This window comes from Antechinus flavipes, chromosome 5 (genome assembly GCF_016432865.1).
Source record: "Antechinus flavipes isolate AdamAnt ecotype Samford, QLD, Australia chromosome 5, AdamAnt_v2, whole genome shotgun sequence".
Classification (NCBI taxonomy): Eukaryota; Metazoa; Chordata; class Mammalia; order Dasyuromorphia; family Dasyuridae; genus Antechinus; species Antechinus flavipes.
In genome coordinates, this window is record NC_067402.1 from 51,198,074 (window position 1) to 51,210,562 (window position 12,489).

General features: G+C 41.4%; 1 protein-coding gene across 1 annotated transcript in view; it reads right to left on the bottom strand.

Moving 5' to 3' along the window:
- Positions 1 to 11,510, bottom strand: part of FAM171A1 (family with sequence similarity 171 member A1) — a 179,619-nt gene extending 168,109 nt beyond the window's left edge. Inside the window, exon 1 of the mRNA XM_051963058.1 lies at positions 11,330 to 11,510. Within this exon, the coding sequence (XP_051819018.1) occupies positions 11,330 to 11,426 (97 nt within the window). The 5' untranslated portion in view covers positions 11,427 to 11,510. The remainder of the gene's footprint in view (positions 1 to 11,329) is intronic.
- Positions 11,511 to 12,489: the final 979 nt, after the last annotated feature.

Below are 12,489 nucleotides of genomic sequence, written 5' to 3' on the forward strand. Positions count from 1 at the left end.
CTAATATAGTTTCTGTTGCATGATATCCCTTGAGACAGGTACCAAATTCAACAAGGTTTTCTACAGAAAGCACACAAGGGCAAGGAGATCTTCTTGGATAGTAATAAACCTTCAGAAAACTGCTGAGTGACCAAGGGAAACTTCCCACTGTCTAGACTGCATTATTCTGCTTTATATCTTTTCCACAGATGGACCCAATTCCTTCCCATTCTACAAGTAAAATCTTTTTTAAAGTGAGCACTTCTGGGAGATGTCTGTTTCTGTAAAAGGATAATGCTTTATGAGAACTGTTTCTAGCCTAACTCTTAGGCATATATGTAGAAAGAGTTTGGTAAATTATTAGCAAATGAAACATGTTTCCTGATGACGTCTGTAACTTGTTTTGACAACAAAATTTCAGGGAGCTTGCTATGTTTTAAAGTTAACAGTGTTTTAAAGCAATAGTTTCTGTTTGGATTTTGGAAAATAAAAATATGTATAGATGATTTGTCATTTTATTAGATATCATTTTTTTGTGTTTGCATTATCTTTTTTTAAAAATATGACTTCATAGTTTAAAAAAATTTCTCAATCATTGTCCTAAAAACACATAGGCATGTGCAGATATATGCACACATAAAAACCACAGTTCTTAGTTACCATTCACAAACAACAAACCAGATAAGAACAAAAGCAGTTCTATTCAGCACAAAATCCTCCTATGGAGAGACAAGGAACTCCCAATCAATTATTTACAAGTTATGACTTTTTCATCTACATTTTTATGACGTTCTATATCTTTGGCACAAGATTACATTTCTCTCATTTTTCTTTCCTTTCACCAGGTTTTAGCAAATTTTTCCACAATGAAGACAAACACATTTGTCAAATGCTAATTAGCTTCAAAAAGAAGCTGACTTTTTGACCGAAAAAGATAGAGATATAAGATAATTTAAACTGCACCAAGTCACTTTAAACAGCAATGTCTGACTCTTTGTGACTCCTTTGAGGGTAGCTTATTTGACAGATGAGGAAACTAAAGTAAACAGGGTGAAGTGACTTGCCCAAGGTCACACAGGTCAGATTTGATTTTAGGAAGATATCTTCCTGATTTTAAGTCTAGCACTATGTTCACTGTGTCACCTAGATGCCTCAAATATATAATAATTTATAACAATATCAGCTAATATTCACATGGCACTTAAGGTTTGAATGATGCTTTACAAAAATTATCCCATTTTATCTTCACAACAAGCTTAAGAGATGGATGCTATTATATTAGCTGCATTTTATAGATGAAGAAACTGAGACAATAGAAGCTAAGTGACTTAGGGACCAGGGACACATAACTAATGGGTGTTGTGGGGTAGGAGATGAGATCAGGTCTTGCTCTATCCACAGCAACACTCCTTAGGAGACTGCTGAAGATGTCCAGGCAAAAGATGATGGGAGCCTGAATAAGCTCAATGCCCACGTGAGTGGACTGATCCAGGGACTCAAGGGAATGTGCCAGCAGCAGAATCAGCTCAACAACTGATCAGATATCTGAAGTGAGGAGGAGGGGAGTCTGGAATGACTCTGAGGTTGCAAACATGAGCCGCTAGCGGGAAGATTGATGAGACCCTCCAAAGGAAATGGGAAGTTCAGAAGAGGCAGATCTGCGAGCGGAAATGAGCTCTGTTCTAGAGATAGTAAATTTGCCATGCCCACAGCACATTGAGTTAGGAATGGTAAAAGGTCTGAAAACAGATCTCTCACTAATAAATGTATACATGGAGAAGGGATTATCTATACTCCCCCCCAAAGCATATACATACTTATATATATGCATATATACATATACTACACATATACATATATATGTGTGTGTATGTACACACACACACATATATATATATATATATATTTATGATATTTACTAGCTGTGTCACTTAAGTCTGTTTGCTTCAATTTCCTCCTGTATAAAATGATCTGGAGAAGAATATCTCTCCAGTCCCTTTGACAAGAAAAATCCTAAACATGACTGAAATGCCTGAACAACAGTAAGATCCCATCATTTAGAGTTTGGAGGAACCCTAAATTTTTTCTATCTTAGCCCCTTCATTTTACAAATGAGAAAACTTAGAAATTTGTTCTATAGAATGGAATCTTCTGGATAGCAGAGATTGTTTCGCTTTTATTCCCAGTGTCAAGTATATAGTAGGCATTTAATAAGTGCTTGTTGAGTTACTTTTTAATTGCTCAAGGTCTCAAATCTATCCCATGGCAGTAGTGGGAAGAGAACCAGACCTCCTGATTTTCCAGTGCAGTTGCTCTGATGACTCATACATAGGTCTTACAATCTTGGTAGAATGATAAAACTATTGAGAAAAAGAGGGAAGTCAAAAATAGGACCTCACTGAGTGGGATATAATAATTCCAGATGATGAAGTTCAGTTTTGTGTAAGTTAAGTTTGATACCAGGGGACCTTTGTGAATTGTTCCATTGATCTACAAAGATAAGATACCAGTGTTCAGGAAACAGATCACGCCTGGAAACTCAGATAATATGAAAAGAATCCTGGCCTGGCTGGCAAGACTTACCTAGATGTTAGCTCTGGCAAGAAACTCAGATAACAGAAAAAGAATACTGACCTTTGTTGGTTCAGGTTCCTAAACTCGAATTTTGAGTCAGCAGCTAAGTCACTGACTTTGGATAAATCACTGCTCTCCCACCCCACCCCCTTTTCTGGGCCTCCGTGATCTTATGAATCCCTTCTAACTAAGAAATGTCATGATTCTATATAGATCTGGCATTCTTCCAGAGAAAAGATGAAACTGAAAAAAACTCTTGAGTTCCTTGAGGTATTACAAGTCAAGAAAAGGAAGAGAGTTGAATTTTGAGCAGCACTCTCAGCAAGGAGGAGAAGGAAGAGGAGTCAGCAGATGAAAGAGAAAGAAACTAGCAGAGAGGGAGGTGGATTATTTTAAATGCAAAAGGTGAATTAGCTATTTCAGGGAAATGTGGGGGGAGACTCCACTTCTAAAAGGGAAATGTGGTTTTTTTTAAAAGTTTTTATTCTTGACTGATAATTTCTTAAAGACAAATATAACTATACTGCATGATTAGAATCCTTCAGCTAGTATTTATTCATTCCTGTCACTGAACATTTATGAAGCACCCTCTGTATGCCGCATATAATTGAATGCCATATTATAAAATTTCTAGAGAAAAGAACCAGCTGCCTTTCTGGGAGTTGCTATTTTATAAAAAAAGATAACCTTTTTATTTACAAGGCTGCTGATTCTGAATTTACAAATTGATGTAGCAAGGCTGTTGGCTTCATGTTCTGCTGGAGTCATACTTTCTCAATACCAAGTACTTAAGTCACTGTGTGAAGCATGTGATCCTTTTATAAAACTTGGCTAAACTGTATTTTTATCCATTTTACAACAATATTAATTTATCACTCTGCAAGAAAATAGCAGGGTGGAAGGGAAAGGCCACTGGCTCTGAAATTACAAGGAATGGATTCAAATTCTATTTTACCTGGATGACCTTGGGTAATAATCAATTGATCGGCAAGTCTTCATTAATTACCTATTATGTAGTAAACACATAGTAGGAATGCAAATTCAAAAAAATGAAACCATTCCTACATGGAAAGAGCTTACATTCTATTGGAGAAGACTACATATAGGAATGGTTTCATTTTTTTACATAATATACATATATATATGTATGTGCATATGATAAGTACATATGAATGATAAACAATATATATATATAAATAAGCAGCATTATATATATGTGTGTAAATAAAAAATAAGTAATGCAAACTAAGTGAATTAACACAAATTATTCAAAGAAGTTAGTCATTATCAGAGTAAGAAATAATTCATGCACAAATTAGAGGAGTTTTCTTCTCTATAAGAAGGCATTCCAGGCATGGGGCAAGACCAGAGTCAAGGTCGAGCGACAGGAGATGGATGTGTCATGGGAGAAACAAGGAAAGGACCAGTGGATGGATTACAAAATGCAAGAAGAGCAATGTCCAATGAAGCTGGAAAGGTGAGTAGAGACCAGATTATCTAAGTCTTTAAAAGCTAAACAAGAGTTTATGGAGAGGCAATGAAAAATCACTGGATTTGATCGAGTTGAGAGGTAGGGCATTACACAGTCAGATCTGTGCTTAAGAAGGATAAGGTAGCAGTATAGGAAGGAGAAGGAAATGGCAAACCAAACAGGATCTTTGTCAAGAAAAACCTTATGTGTAATAAGATCCACAGGATCACAAAGAATTGGACACAACTCAACAACAACAAAGTATGGGAAGAACTAGAATGGAGAAAGATGAGGCAAAAAACCACTTAGGATACTGTTATAATAATCTAGGGGAAGACTTGATGATTTGAGTGAGGGCAACTGTGTAAGTAGAGAGAAGGGATCAGTTATAAGAAGTTAAGTAAAAATGATATTTGATGACTGACTGAATATGTGTCAGATGGCAAAGTATGGAAACAAGGAAAATGCTCAAAGACTGGAAGGATGGTAGAGTATTGGACAGCTAAGTTTGGAAGAGAGGAAAGTTTAGATGGGTTTTGGTTTTGAACATAGGAATTTAAGACATCTTTGGGAAATTCATTTTAAAAGGTCCAACTGGCAATTAGTGATGTACGGACGCAAACGGAGGAGAGAACCTAGGGCTGATGAATAGATCTGAGAGTCACCTGCATAGAGATGAGAGTTAAACCCACAGGAGAGAATGAGGATACCCAGTAAGATTGAAGAGGGAGAAGAGAATGGAACCAAAGAACAGAATCTAAGGAAATTCCTAGAGTTAAGGACTGTAATATGGAGGATAAGCCAATAAAGAAACTGACTTCTCTGGGTCTTAGTTTTCTCAGGTATAAAATGAATAGGTCTGATTAGATGACTTTCTAAAGTTTCTTCTAGTTCTAAATCTATGACACCATCATAGAATCTATCATAGATGATCCCTACTAGACCTATGAACTTTTGGTTCAAGTTTTGATCCCAGTTTAAACTTTGGATTGTGCAAATTACCCAAATTTCCTTGGAAAATGTATGTATATGGGCTTGTAGTCTGGCAATCCAAAGTTTACTGTCATCTACTTCTGCCCTCTGATTGGTAACTATCACATTCTAAGGAAAGGGCAAATACTTATTTACTAATGATAACAAAAAATTTAGAAACAGGGAGTTCTATCACAAGACAAATTCAAGGTCATAAATGATGATTCTGAAGGTCCACTTTTAAAAGATTATTCCTTAGAAGACATGACGTTCTACTTAATAATAATTTTAGCTTCACTAGATTCCCTGATTACAGAAAATGAAAATATAAAAAAGTAAATATTACACAAATTTAATTCCTAAAGCCATGCAACAGACTTTTCTCCCAAATTCCCAGATACCTTGATGTCTTTGGGAGGAATTCTTTCACCTGGATGGCGAGGAATCCTAGCATATATATCTCTGTTAATTCCAAATCTTGCACCTTCCTATAGTGTGATATCAGGTGTTTTATTTAGCTAGTTATTTTTAACACAACTTTAACACAAATAAAGTAGGTTAAGTAATTCCCAAAGCATCTTATATGACTTGGCACATTCTTTATAAAGTGATTCCACAATTCTCATTAAGATAGCCCAAACCCCACTTTCAGAAATGAGATTCATGGAAAACACTCCAAATGCCAGGAGTTGGCTAATACTCTCACTTTACTGAGGGAACAAAATAGTCAATACTCTATCACAATAATATCTCTATTCATTAGTTAACCAAAACTAAGTTATAAATCACACAGATCTTGGTGGCTAGTTCTTTTTTTTTTTAAATTTATTTTTAATTTAATTTTATTTAATAATAACTTTGTATTGACAGAATCCATGCCAGGGTAATTTTTTACAACATTATCCCTTGCACTCGCTTATGTTTCGTTTTTTTTCCCCTCCCTCCCTCCACATCCCCCCCCAAGATGGCAAGCAGTCCTATATATGTTAAATATGTTGCAGTATATCTTAGATATAACACATATTTGCAGAACCAAACAGTTCTCCTGTTGCACAGGGAGAATTGGATTCAGAAGGTAAAAATAACTCAGGAAGAAAATCAAAAATGCAAATAGTTCACATTCATTTCCCAGTATTCCTTCTTTGGGTGTAGCTGTTTCTGTCCATCATTTATCCATTGAAACTCAGTTAGGTCTCTTTGTCATAGAAATCCACTTCCATCAGAATACATCCTCATACAATATCGTTGTCGAAGTGTATAATGATCTCCTGGTTCTGCTCATCTCACTTAGCATCAGTCCATGTAGGTCTCTCCAAGCCTCTCTGTATTCATCCTGTTGGTCATTTCTTCCAGAACAATAATATTCCATAACATTCATATACCACAATTTACCCAGCCATTCTCCAATTGATGGGCATCCATTCATTTTCCAGTTTCTAGCCACTACAAACAGGGCTGCCACAAACATTTTGGCACATACAGGTCCCTTTCCTTTTTTTAGTATCTGTTTGGGGTATAAGACCAATAGAAACACTGCTGGATCAAAGGGTATGCACAGTTTGATAACTTTTTGAGCATAATTCCAGATTGCTTTCCAGAATGGTTGGATTCGTTCACAACTTTGGTGGCTAGTTCTTAAGGCCCAGCTCTGACCCTCTGGCAAATGAACAATTTGGTTTGAAAATTATGCAGCATGTATTTGCACAGTCTATCAGCCTCTCCTGTGGAGGTACTTACTCCTGTGGCTTTGGGAAATATGATGATTTTTCAGGAAGAAATACATAAAGGTATTCCACTCCACACCCAAATCCTTCCAATATACCCAGCCAGCTAAGCACAGAAGGCCTGAGGGAGAGGTTAGAAATAAAAGTCTTAGAATATGAGACTAGGTGAGGTGTTTTTTCCAAACTGAACTGCCAAGCATTCAAACTCTACTGCAAAATGAAACTCCGATTGTTTGAATGCTAAACTTACGTTTGCCTGGAAAACTATTTTATGCTCACATGGAGGTCAGGAGAATGGATACAAGGATACTCTCTAGGTCTCTTTGAAGAACTCTGGAATCAATTGCGAGATGGGAGAGACAGGATTGCTCCTGCATGGCATGCCAGAATCAAGGAAGAAGCTGTGATTTATGAGCAATGCAGAATTGTAGTCCTCTAAAAAATTGTGAGATGCACAAATTTAGAGAATTCATCCCAAATATTCATTATGTACTCTTAGTATCTGACCTGTATAAAGCCTATCTAGCTCAATCATGATCCGACATATAGTCTCTTGACCCTAAGCATCACAATATGATTTAGGTCAAGGAACTATAAATGAGATGTAGTTATGTTTCACAGGATGTTAGAGAAAGGGCTGGAAGGGATCTCAGTGACTATTGAGTCCTGACTCCATTTTAAAAGGTCATAGATGCTGAACTTACATAATTTGAAAGCTGATTGGCCCAAAGTAAATCTCTTGAGTGTTTCTGACAAAAGCACCTGGATGAAACTTCAAAAAAAAAAAAAAAAAAAGGTAAAGCATGCCCCAACTTTACAGCAAATTATGGGAATGTAATGAAATGGAAAAGGCTCTGGGTTTGGAGCCAAAACATCCAAGTTTGAATCTCAGATCTGCTACTTAACTGTAGCAAATCACCTTATTTCTCTGACTCCCAACTCCCATATTTGTGAAATGAAGTTAGATTAATTCACTACTTCCTCCTCCAGCTCTGATGACCCAACACAAAACAGAACAAAATTGGACTCCACTTCTGAGAAAATCTGTAGCTGGGAACCTGGGATCAACAACTTAATTACCACAAAATTGAAAAACATTTGTCTAAAATGACTTCGAGAAACTGTGATGCATTTTATCAAATCAGAATCAGTTTATGCTGACCCACTTGTAATGTAATTTTATGTCTTAAGAGCCTGACATCTACCCACCCACCTACTTATCCTTTCATCTATCTTTCTGTCTCCAAGTCTGTCTCAGGTCCTAGATCAAGCTCTTTTTATCCCTGTCTGTACCAAGCAGAGTATGTATACCCATACATATGTACACATCTCCTCAAGAATATGTAAGACTAAAACAATTGTTCCCCTGAAACAAATACTCTTTGCTTATAAGCCTATAAGAGTTGTGTCTTTAGATGGGCCAGGTTCATCATTTTCACTGAAAGAAGATGTTCCACATGCACTTTTCATCTTCAATAATTCTAATTATATATAATATATTACAAGGATATCCAAAGTCTTCCTTTAAATAGCTTTTTAGAACAATTCTCAATGCTTCTTGGGAGCTGAAGAAAAAGTATCTGATAACAATTGTAAGAGAAACACTAGTTTTAGAAACAAAAGCAGTGCAAATTGGATTATAGAAAGAGCTAGCTTCAATTTTCCTTTTTAAAAAGAATATTTGTTTCCTTTTATAAAAATTTAGTTCAAAAACAATTTTCAAAGACTATAGATTTAGAGCTAGAAGAGACTTGGAAATGTCTCTAGTCTACTTCATTTTTTTTTAATTTGGCAAGGCAATTAGGGTTAAATGACTTGCCAAGAGTCACAGGGATAAGAAGTATTAAGTGTCTAAGCTGGGATTTGAACTCTGGTATCCTGACTCCAGGGCCAGAGCTCTATCCAATTCCACATCTAGGTGCCCCAATTCCTTCATTTTTCTGATGAAGCACCATGGAACAAAGAAGGTCAAGTGGACAGCCAAGATGAGGCGGGTAGTAATGGGAAGATCAAGGATTTGAACCTTAATTTTCTGACCCCAAACTCCAATGATCCTTCCATTAAAACACTTTGTCATTCCCATTACAGCATTTCAATTTGGTTGGTAGATTAAGGATAAGCAAAAAGATGAGAAACTGGAAATTCCCTTTCCTTAAAGAATGACACCATGGCTTAACATTTATCTTGACACTAGTTCCTGATGTAACTATGTGTTTAATCACTAAACAAGGAAAGATAGGGAAATAAAGAAATGAAAACATGCTCAGGTAATAGCTCCTAATGTGTGATCACTTCAGTCACTGGGATTCCAAGACAGCTGTATTACACACCCTGTTCACATATCATATCAGAAGATATACAAAGTTATTACATCAAGATCATCTTGGGAACTTTACAGCAATATGTAATTTCTGATCACTTTGTTACATATGGAATCTGATTACTAGGAAATAACTCGGAAATGTTTAGACTTAATTCAAGGATGAAATTCACAATGGATTCTTCATAAAACCCCAACAGAACAGTTACCATTCTTTAATCAGTTGCTATCAATTGCCTATCTACTTGTTTCTCTACATTTGTTTCAAATGTAAAAAATAATATTTTCTTTGTTCTTTAAAATGGAAGGTTTTGGGTAATTAGTAAAAGACCAATTAGTACAAATATATCTAAAGTCCTTATATTTTATGCATATAATAATATACATATATGTATGTATATATGCATGTAATGAAAATCACAGTGAAAGACAGTTCCAGTGAGCAGAATCCTTGACAGATCAAATAAGGTTCTGCCATTACAAGTGTAGGTGAAGAACCTGAAGTCAAAGTCCTCTGTGGCTACTGGGGTAACTCAGGCCCAGTTACCTAGCATCTCCTGGTCTCAATTTTCTCAGCTATAAGCTAAACCAACTGGATAACCTCTAAGACATCTTTCACTTCTAAATCTATCTCATCTGCCAGCAAATTCCCTGCACCCCATATATTCCTAACCTTATTAAAGTGGAAACCTAATTTGATAACCTGTGGATAAAAATCAAACCAAGAGGCTGCTACAAGTAACACAGAGCATGCTCAGATTGCCAGCCTCTCTTGCACACTTTTAGTAACAACATAACACCAGCAGATTGTATCCAGGGCCTCACTGTGACAAATCGGAGGGACAGGCTCTCAGACCTTCAGTCCAGGCAATGCTGTAGAAAGCTGGCTTGAATAAAGCAGAGCTCTCTCTTGTGACTCAGTCTCTGCCTCTCTTTTTCTGTCTGTCTCTCCTTCTTTTCCTCTTTTTTTCCTCCCCCAAGACCTGTCACACACAGAGAAGACAGGGAAAGGGAGAAATGCAATCTCCCAACAGGAATAATGGGGGTGGAGTATCTCCCACCTCTCAATGAGAGGTGACTGGGCGGCCTGTCCACTTACAGGTGCTTTTTCTAGGTTGAAATGACACCAAGAGTTTCTGCTGAGCACAAATTCTCTGCTTCTCCGGAAGAGAGATCCGGGGCCCTGGGCCAAGCAGTCCCGAGGGCTGGGGAAGAGTGAGATACTCCGGCCCTCGCCTCAACCCACACTTTCTGTTCAAAGGGCAGCCCCAGGAGAGTTGGGTTAGGCTCCTCTAAAAGAGGGCATGCAGAAGATTTCTGGATTTCTCCAAATGAAATGCTATCTTAAAAACAAAAGACGAGCTTGTCATTTGACTGAGGCAACCGCTTGAACCCACAGGCAGAGAATTTAAAGAGGCTAAAATTTCTAAAAGTTGGTTAGGGCTTCCCTCCCCCCATTTTTTCCCAATGGGGGGAGGATAATGAGGGGGATGGATATCGATTCCTGTATCTCCCAGGGAATCACGGAGGGTCCAGAAAAGATGCCAGATGAGCAGGGGAAGGAAAAACCCTAGAAACTTTCCAGAGCTGCCAGATCGCTTTATTCTGTGCAACAGAGCAGGAGGACCTACAGCAGCAGCAGCAGGAGCAGCAGCAGCCGCCGCCGCCGGGGCTGGGGGAGGGGGTGCGCGGGACGGGAACAGAACTGATCCCAGGAGGAGCCGGGGCCGAAGGGTGTGCCCTGGCACTCCCCAGGAAAGAGAAAAGAAGTCCTGGAGGGATGGGGGCTGAAAGGCAGCGAGCCTTCTAATCTCAAATCTTCCCAGTTGCCCGCACCCAACAAAAGAGCCCGAGGCCGGCGTCCACTACCCGCCCCCCTCCCCGATCCCACTAATACCCAGGCCACCTTTCTGGCACCAAGCCTACCATGGGGGTGGGGGTGGGAGACAGAACGGAAAGGGAGCTGAGATCCCTTCTCCTCTCAATCACCCCAACGAAGGGATAGATGGGCGTGCTTGTGTGTGCTCTGTGTGTGCCTGCACGCACACGGATCAATGCAACCAGCCCTCCATTCAGGCAACAGCAGCAGCTGGTTCCCCCCCTCCCCATTTTATTCCCTCCCTTCCCCCAGCCGGGAGCGTCTGCCCCTGGGGCACCCCGGCCCTCGCCGCAGCGAACACAATGAAGCCCCCAGACCCTCCCCCTTCTGGGCGGCATCCGCCTCGCCTCCGCAGTCTCTCCGCCTGCACAAAGCGCCCCCCGCCCCCCGGTCCCCGGCCCCGCACCGACCTTGAGCCCGGGGCTCCCGCAAGGTCTTGGTCACCGCTTTCCACACGTTGCAGCCCAGCAGGCAGAGCAGCAGCAGCAGCGCCGCGGACCTGCTCATTGCCGCCCGCCGCCGCAGCAGGCACCGGGCCGGGGAGAGGAGGCGGCGGCGGCTGGGATGGAGGCGGCTCGGGCTCGGGCTGCGGCTGGGGCTGCGGCTCCTCCCGCCGCCCGCATCGGGCGCCTCCGGCCCGGGATGCTGCGGCCGCTGCGTCCGCCGCTGCTGCTGCCGCCGCCTTGCCTGCTGCTGCTGCGGCTGCCGCTGCTGCTGCTCGGGCTCCCCGCGGCGGTATTGTGCGCCCTCCTCCTCCTCCCGCCGCCGCCGCGGGCCCCCGGGCTCCGCATCCCACGGGCTCGCCCGCCCGCTAGCTCGCTCGCGCCCCTCGCCTCCACACACTGCTGGGTTTCCCTAAAGAGTCGCCGCCGCGGCGGCGGCGGCGGCGGCTCCACCAACTATTTAACCCCTTCCTGGCCCGGTCGTCTCCCCCCAGCCTGCGCACTCAGGCGCGCACGCGGGCTGGCTCGCCCCCATCCCCGGCGCGGCCTGGGAACTGGACTCATGATGCCACCTGCCGGCCAGAGGCGCGGAGGGGGCTGAGGCCGAGACGGGCCGGGGGAGGACAGGCTCGGGCGTGAAGAGAGCCCCTGCTCCCTCCCCCCCTTCAGCTGGCAGACATAGAGCCGCGGGCCACAGGTGGCCGGGACTCGCTGTGGATTTCTGAGCTAGCAGGGTTCAAAGACTGAGACCCCAAAGGGGTCTTGGAGGTGATGAAGGCCAGCCTCCATCATTTTAAGTCCCAACGGCCACAGATAGGTGAAGCGACGTGTCCAAAGTCAAGCAGCTAGTAAAAGTAGGAGGCTGGATTTGAACCCGCTCTTCTTCATTCCGAGCCCCTATCCGTTACACAAAGTTTGCTGCAGCTGAACAAGAGGTTGTTATCCGGGATCTGATTTTTATGCTTATATTTCTGTATTTTAGAATTATTCAACATCTATGTTTTCAATATAACTAGTTTCCTTTGTAGTCTGTTGTAGATTTTCATAGGAGTCCAAGGCAGAGGAGAGAGGGGGGGGGGGGGAGGGAGGGAGGGAGGGAGAGAGAGAGAGAGAGAGAGAGAGAGAGA